At 43.3% G+C, this 8,254-nt stretch overlaps 1 protein-coding gene across 2 annotated transcripts; it reads left to right on the top strand.

Moving 5' to 3' along the window:
• Positions 1-410: 410 nt before the first annotated feature.
• On the top strand, positions 411-4,970 carry LOC110531560 (leukotriene B4 receptor 1). Of its 2 annotated transcripts, none has more exons than XM_036987384.2 (4): positions 411-955; positions 1,345-1,861; positions 3,033-3,309; positions 4,035-4,970. In XM_036987384.2, the coding sequence occupies exons 2-4, from the start codon at positions 1,353-1,355 to the stop codon at positions 4,446-4,448; spliced, it is 1,200 nt and encodes a 399-aa protein (XP_036843279.2). In that variant the 5' UTR covers positions 411-955; positions 1,345-1,352; the 3' UTR covers positions 4,449-4,970. The 2 variants fall into 2 exon arrangements, with proteins under 2 accessions (XP_036843279.2, XP_036843280.2); XM_036987385.2 differs by having other exon boundaries at positions 628-955; positions 1,350-1,861.
• The last annotated feature ends 3,284 nt before the right edge of the window (positions 4,971-8,254 follow it).

The raw sequence follows: 8,254 nt of genomic DNA, 5'->3' as shown, positions 1-8,254 counted from the left end.
GTAGTAAACATCATATAGTGGATTTGTAAAAACTGTGATGTCTGATCACAACCAAACACATTCATTTCTCAAAGCTATCATGTGAGGGCTGGAGGTTATCTACGATTCAGCTCACACGGAAAAATGGAAAGGATTGTCAGAAAGATTACACAGTGATGCAGAATTTTTTTTGCAAAGTTTTTTTGCCACCATTAAGCTATTTGTGGACTTAACATGGGCTTATGTAAAAAAGGTTGACTTAAGTCCATGTTTTATTGAATTAAGTACATGCTAAGTGTACTTATCTCTACTTATCTCTAGTACTTATCTCTAATCAGGCCCAAAGAGAGTAAGCAGTAAGGCAGACAAACAGACTAGACAGACTTGGGTGAATGCAGTCATATATAGAGAGAGTTAGGGTGAATGCAGTCATATATAGAGAGAGTTAGGGTGGACGCAGTCATATATAGAGAGAGTTATGGTGGATGCAGTCATATATAGAGAGAGTTATGGTGGATGCAGTAATATGTAGAGAGAGTTAGGGTGGATGCAGTCATATATAGAGAGAGTTATGGTGGATGCAGTAATATATAGAGAGAGTTATGGTGGATGCAGTAATATATAGAGAGAGTTAGGGTGGACACAGTCATATACAGAGAGAGTTTGGGTGGATGCAGTAATAAATAAAGAGAGTTTGGGTGGATGTGTAGGAAGTACACAGTCAAATGTGATGATCACAGACTTCCTTCCTGACTTGTGGTGATAGCATGTATTTTGTGTTTTCAGACTGACAGAAGGGGAACAAGAAAGAGGAGAGAAAAAGGAGTCCTGTGTAGACGGCCGGACGGACAAGAGGTCAGTCAGACAGGTGGACAGACATACAGTCAGATAAACAGACAGACAGACAGGCGGACAGACACTTCTTGTGGATTTGAGAAGATCCAGGTTAAAAGGAGAATTAATCCATCTCATAAAGGTCAGTGATGTATCAAGCTTTTTTGAAGTGATACTGGCATTGTATACACTGGCTGGAATGAAATGTTTTGGAGAGGATGTGTGCTTTACTGTCCCTTGTCTGTAAATATGATGATGCATGAGTGATTATGTGATTACTTGTACGTAATACTGTATGCAATGCTGTGTGTGTGTTTTTTTTTATTACCTTTATTTAACTAGGCAAGTCAGTTAAGAACAAATTCTTATTTTCAATGACGGCCTAGGAACAGTGGGTTAACTGCCTGTTCAGGGGCAGAACGACTGATTTGTACCTGTCTCTCATCTCTCTGTGTGCTTCCCATTGTTACATCTCATCCTGTGTGTTCTAATTATATTTTCTATCCTATCCTACGGTGGATTATCCAAAAGTCCAGAAAATGGCGTCAGACCTCTCCATCTCCGCTCCCCACCTGCTCCCCTCCACCCCTGCTCTTGTCTCCTCCTCCCCTCCTCTCTCCATCTCACACCAGATCGGTATCTCCATTCTGGTCCTGGCCTTTGTCTTTGGTTTCCCAGGCAACCTGTTCGTGGTGTGGTCGGTGCTGTGCCGTGTGAGGCATCGCTCTGTCACGTGCCTGCTCGTCTTAAACCTCGCCGCGGCCGACGCCCTGGTGCTGCTAAGCGCCCCGCTCTTCCTGCACTTCCTGGCAGGCAGGCGAGGCTGGGAGTTCGGGGCGGTGGCCTGTAAGACGGTACACTACCTGTGCTGCGTCAACATGAATGTCTCCATCTACCTGATCTGCTTGATGAGCATGGATCGCTGGCTGGCCGTGGCAAGGCCCTTCCTGTCACAGAGGATGAGGACCAAGAAAACCCTGATGGCCGTTCTGCTGGCTATCTGGGTGCTGGCATTCGTCTTAGCTCTGCCCATGCCCTTCTATCGCAGGTGGGGCTGTGTGTGTGTGTGTGTGCGTGCGTGCGTGCGTGCGTGCGTGCGTGCGTGTGTGTGTGTGTGTGTGTGTGTGTGTGTGTGATTTACACTGATTGAAGTTGGTTTGGAAAGAGCAGGTGTTGGAGAGAGCAGGTGTTCTTAGTGTTTGTATACTCAGTGTATGGTATATATGAGTATATTACAAAGTATAATACGTCTGTGTGCTGTCTATTCTGCAAAAGAAGAACTAAAATAGAGTCCAAACGTTTACAGGATGTTGATGCAACATCAACATAAGTTTCAGTGGAGGCTGCTGAGGGGAGGACAGCTCGTAATAATGGCTGGAATGGCAGATCATGGCTGGACTGGAATGGTATCAAACACATGAAACACCATTCCATTCACTCAATTTCAGCCATTATTAGCTGTCCTCCCCTCAGCAGCCTCCACTGATAAGTGTATCTGTGTGAATTTGTTCTCTGACCACCATGGATCTGTGACTGGTGTGGTGTGGTGTGGTGTGGTGTGGTGTGGTGTGGTGTGAGAGAGAGAGAGAGAGAGAGAGAGAGAGAGAGAGAGAGAGAGAGCGAGAGAGAGAGAGAGAGAGAGAGAGAGAGAGAGAGAGAGAGAGAGAGAGAGAGAGAGAGAGAGAAAGAGGCGAGAGAGAGGCGAGAGAGGGCGAGAAAGAGGCAAGAGAGAGAGGGAGAGATCAAATTCAGCCTTGCCCAACAGTCTGTATTGTTGTGTCTGTATGAACAACTGTGTACATGTTCATGAGAGTGATTTGAACAAGCCTGATCTGTAAATGTCAAAAGATGTCATTATCGAATACAAATCCTAAACTTTTCTGCGTTAATCTGTTTCAATGGTTGTGTTCCAGGGTCATTTTTTTTGTGGTTCCTGTAAAACACTTTCCATTATAACCTGCCCAGCACAAGTACAATGAATAAGACCTGGAACACTCCCATTGTCTCATCCAAACAATCTCTCTCTCTCTCTCTCTCTCTCTCTCTCTCTCTCTCTCTCTCTCTCTCTCTCTGTATTTGAAAGGTGCTATGTGTTATGTAGCAGTTCATTGTGTCATACAGGTAGAATAATACTAATACTGATAATATGTAGAATAATAGGAATAATAATAATGGGTAGAATAATAATAATAATAATCCCTCCCTCCCTCCCTCCCCAGTAACCTGAAGCCCTTCCTTCACAAGAACATCTCCATGAGCATCTGCATGCCGTACCACTGGGGAAGTGTGGGTCACCAGGTGTTCCAGTACCTATTCGAGACCGTCCTGGGCTTCTTCCTCCCCTTCACCTTCATCATCGTCTGCTACACCTCCGTCATCTGCCGGCTACGCAGTGCCATGTTCCAGCGCAAGGGACGAGGAAACCGTCTCATCCTCCTCATCATCGGCGCCTTCGCTCTCTTCTGGCTGCCCTACCACCTGGTCAACATCTTACAGGTACGTCAGTTCCTCAATGTATTTGAAAGGTGCTATGTGTTATGTAGCAGTTCATTGTGTCATACAGGTAGAATAATACTAATAATGATAATACGTAGAACAATAGGACTAATAATAATGGGTAGAATTAGAATAATGGGTAGAATAATAGATGTAATAACAATAACAGGTAGAATACTATATATAATAATAATAATAGGTAGAATAATAATAATGGTAGAATAATAGGTATAATAATAATAGTAATAGGTAGAATGATAGGTATAATAATAATAGGTATAATAATAATAGTAATAGGTAGAATGATAGGTATAATAATAATAGGTAGAATAATAATAGTAATAGGTAGAATAATAGGTATAATAGTAATAGGTAGAATGATAGGTAGAATCCCTATCAGTCTCTCTGATGTTTATCTGTCTCCTCTCAACTCTTTACCTCATTCTCTTTACATTTTTTCCTCCTCCTCTCTCTCTCTCTCTCTCTCTCTCTCTCTCTCTCTCTCACTGTCTTTCTCTCTCTCTCGCCCTTCTCTTTCTCCGTCACTCTCTTTCTCTCTCTCTCTCTTTCTCTTTCGTTCCCCCGCTCTCTCTCTCGCTCTCTCTCTCTCTCTCTCTCCTCTCTCTCTCTCTCTCTCTCTCTCTCTCTCTCTCTCTCTCTCTCTCTCTCTCTCTCTCTCTCTCTCTCTCTCTCCCTCTCCCTCTCCTCCCTTCTCTCTCTCACAGGTGATTGGTCTGCTGGGTAGCAACGCCACTCTCTCCAATGCTGCTGCAGTGGCCCGTCCCAACGTCACGGCGTTCGCCTTCCTGAGCAGCAGTGTGAACCCTGTGCTGTACGTGTTCGCCGGCAGCTCCCACATCCGCCAGGCCGGCCTCAGCTTCATGGCCAAGCTGTTCGAGGGCACTAACTCCGAGGGAGGTACCTCCGCCTCCTTCTCCCGCAGCACGAGGTCCAGCCGGAGTGGTTCCACAGCCCCGGACGAGAGCTCCGCTCTGCGCTCGCTGACACTCAAGCTGGGGTGGTTGGGGAAGGAAAAGGATGGGGGTGGGGATAGTGGAGTGGAGCTGCGTGGAGTTGAGGTCAAGGTTAACTCCAAGCAGGAGCTCAAGACTTTGACATCCAGTGATCAGTCAGAGTAGTGTTTTTTTTTTAACTTTTTGCGGCCTACTGTATTACTCCTAGATTATTATTCGTATTGAATGTATTTCATGAACAGATTTGTGATATATGTACTTCATAGCAAGTGTGTCTGTGAGGTTGCCTTCATGCAATTTCTGAATTAAAATATTATACCATTAGTTAATAAAGTTTTCACATGTTGACAAATCGAGTCAGATTAGAGGGGAAGGAACGGTTCTAGACTCTGACATGCGAGGTCTAGCCAAATGACGTCAGTGACTGGAGCGATGTTTGGAGTGACTGGAGCGATGTTTGGAAACTCACATTTCCATGATGACCTCACTAATGCAATTGCGGTTAATTATTAGAAAATGTTCCGGGTAGGTGATGCAATGGAGACCAGTAGCCGATTTTAGTTGCACCATTATTCAGATTTGTGATATATGTGCTTCATAGGAAGTGTGTCTGTGAGGCTGCCTTCATGCAATTTCTGAATTAAAATATTATACCATTAGTTAATAAAGTTTTCACATATTGACAAATTGAGTCAGATTAGCGATTTCTTCAAGGAAGAGGGGAAGGAACGGTTCTAGACTCTGACATGCGAGGTCTAGCCAAATGACGTCAGTGACTGGAGCGATGTTTGGAAACTCACATTTCCACGATGACCTCACTAATGCAATTGTGGTCAACTATTAGAAAATGTTCCGGGTAGCCGGTTTAAGTTGCACCATTTTTCCAACACTTTAAACACACACAAAGCATTACATTCAGTGACTTCTAGTTAACCTAACATAGCGAGACAAACAACAATTTGGTGGGATTGGATAACTTTTTTGTTACCAACGGTGTCATAAAACCAGCAGTAAAAAAAAACACATACTGTAGTAAGATAATGAAACAGATTTGATCTTATGCCTCTGTCGACACGCTAACAATATCTGTGAGCTAGAGTTCGTGGCCCTAACAGCAAGGCAAGACCACCCGTACCACAGGAGAATTATAATTATTCTTAACAAGGCAAACCATTACCATGTAGTTTACCAATAAAATGGTGTGATGGTGATGTGGATATACTCGGTATACATTTCCCGAAAGAAAGAAATGATCTCACTCCAATACATTTTTATAGAAAGTTAGCAAATATAGATAGGATTTTACTACCATGGAAAGGACAATGTCTATTTCTCAAACATACATGTGTCTCATACCATTTTATGTCAAATATGTTTTGTTTTCTGAATTTTTATAATGATTATGTAAGGGTTTTCCTGTGGTGAAGTAGAGGCGGACCAAAACGCAGCGTGGTTATATTGATTCATGTTTAATGAAAAATGATAAACACGAACACTACAAAACAATAAACGTGGAAAACCAAAAACAGCCCTATCTGGTGCAAAACACAGAGACAGGAACAATCACCCACAAACACACATTGAAACCCAGGCTACCTAAGTATGATTCTCAATCAGAGACAACTACTGACACCTCTGATTGAGAACCATACTAGGCCGAAACATAGAAATACCCAAAACCTAGAAAAACAAACATAGACTGCCCACCCAACTCACGCCCTGACCATACTAAATAAATACAAAACAAAGGAAATAAAGGTCAGAACGTGACAGATTATTTCTGTATTTGAATTTGGCTCTGCAATCTCACTGGATGTTGGCCAGGTGGGACGCTAGTGTCCCACATACCCTAGAGAGGTTAACACTGTTAACAATGGGATCAATGTAGCCAGTATGCTCTAGAATGTATTGTAGTTACCCCAGAAAATCTCAGGTTTTATTACATACAGTCGGGAGGAACTATTGGATATAAGAGCAAGGTCAACTCACCAACATTATGACCAGGAATATGACTTTTCCTAAGCGGATCCTCTGTTTGGTCCACCACCCAGGACAATGGATCGGATCCCAGCCGGCGACCCAAAACAACGGTGTCGTAGAAGGGGCAGATGGAGTGGTCTTCTGGTCAGGCTCCGTAGACGGGCACATCGCGCACCGGTCCCGAGCATACTACACGCCAATGTCCAGTCTCTTAACAACAAGGTAGACGAAATCTGAGCAAGGATATCATTCCAGAGAGACATCAGAGGCTGTAACATTCTTTGTTTCACGGAAACATGGCTCACCCGAGACACTCTATCTGAGTCGGTGCAGCCACCTGGTTTCTTCACACATCGCGCCGACAGAAACAAGCATCTCTCTGGTAAGAAGAAGGGTGGACGTGTATGCCTCATGATTAACGAGACGTGGTGTGATCATAACAATATACAGGAACTCATGTTCTTTTGTTCACCTGACTTAGGATTCCTCACAATCAAATGCCGACCGCATTATCTACCAAGAGAATTCTCTTCGATCATAATCACAGTCCTGCATATTCCCCCCCAAGCAGACACATCGACGGCCCTGAAGGAACTTAATTCGACTCTATGTAAACTGGAAACCGCATATCCTGAGGCTGCATTTATTGTAGTTGGGAATTTTAAAAAGGCTAATCTGAAAACCAGGCTCCCCAAATTCTATCAGCATATCGATTGTGCTACCAGGGCTGGCAAAACCCTAGATCACTGTTATTCTAACTTCCGCAATGAATATAAGGCCCTCCCCCGCCCTCCCTTCGGAAAAGTTGACCACGACTCAATTTTGTTGTTCCTGGCCTATAGACAGAAACTAAAACAGGAAGCACCCGTGCTCAGGTCTGTTCAACGCTGGTCCTACCAATCGGATTCCACGCTTCAAGATTGCTTCGAACACATGGACTGGGATATGTTCCGCATAACGTTGAACAACAACATTGACGAATACGCTGATTCGGTGAGCGAGTTTATTAGCAAGTACATCGGTGATGTTGAACCCACAGCGTCTATTAAAACATTCCCAAACCAGAAACCGTGTATTGATGGCAGCATTCGTGCAAAACAGAAAGCGCGAACCACTGCTTTTAACTTCTTGACGCACCCATCCTGTTAGCGGGATCATTTTCATCAACACCCACTGAATAGCAGTGTGCCAAATTCAAATTAAATTACTAAACATATTTCATTTTCATGAAATCACAAGTGCAATATAGCAAAACACAGCTTAGCTTGTTGTTAATCCACCTGGCGTGTCAGATTTCAATGCAGCTTTTCAGCGAAAGCATAACACGGGTTTATGTAAGAACATTTCTCTCAGTAGACAAAATGTTAGAAACACCTAGCAGCCAAGTAGATTGGTCACGAAAGTCAGAAAGCAATAGATTAACTAGCTTACCTTTGATGATCTTCGGATGTTTTCACTCACGAGACTCCCAGTTACACAATAAATGTTCCTTTTGTTCCATAAAGATTATTTTTATATCCAAAATACCTCCATTTGTTTGGCGCGTTATGTTCAGAAATCCACAGGCTCGAGCGGTCACGACATCGCAGATGAAAATTCCAAATAGTATCTGTAATGTCCACAGAAACATGTCAAACGTTTTTTATAATCAATCCTCAGGTTGTTTTTAAAATATATAATCGATAATATATAAACCGGGACTGTCGCTTTTTCAATAGGAGAGGGAGAGACAATCGCTGCCCCACTCTGTTGCACAAGCAAAACTTATGCGAACACCCAGCTATCCACTGACGCAATGTAATCTTTCTCGCTCATTTTTCAAAATAAAAGCTGGAAACTATGTCTAAAGACTGTTGACACCTTGAGGAAGCGATAGGAAAAGGAATCTGGTTGATATCCCTTTAAATGGAGCGAAGGCAGGCCATGGAACATGGAGCTTTCAAAATAGAAGCCAATTCCTGATTTGATTTTCCTCAGATTTTCGCCTGCAA

Source organism: Oncorhynchus mykiss, chromosome 9, assembly GCF_057628025.1.
Source record: "Oncorhynchus mykiss isolate SJ-2025 chromosome 9, ASM5762802v1, whole genome shotgun sequence".
NCBI classification, from domain to species: domain Eukaryota; kingdom Metazoa; phylum Chordata; class Actinopteri; order Salmoniformes; family Salmonidae; genus Oncorhynchus; species Oncorhynchus mykiss.
This window is presented reverse-complemented; position numbering and strand designations above follow the sequence as displayed.

Coding starts and splice junctions, on each gene's coding strand:
- LOC110531560 (XM_036987384.2), top strand. CDS start 1,353: ATGGCGTCAGACCTCTCCATCTCCGCTCCCCACCTGCTCCCCTCCACC. Junction 1,862..3,032: donor CCCATGCCCTTCTATCGCAG/GTGGGGCTGTGT, acceptor CTCCCTCCCCAG/TAACCTGAAGCCCTTCCTTC. Junction 3,310..4,034: donor ACCTGGTCAACATCTTACAG/GTACGTCAGTTC, acceptor TCTCTCTCACAG/GTGATTGGTCTGCTGGGTAG.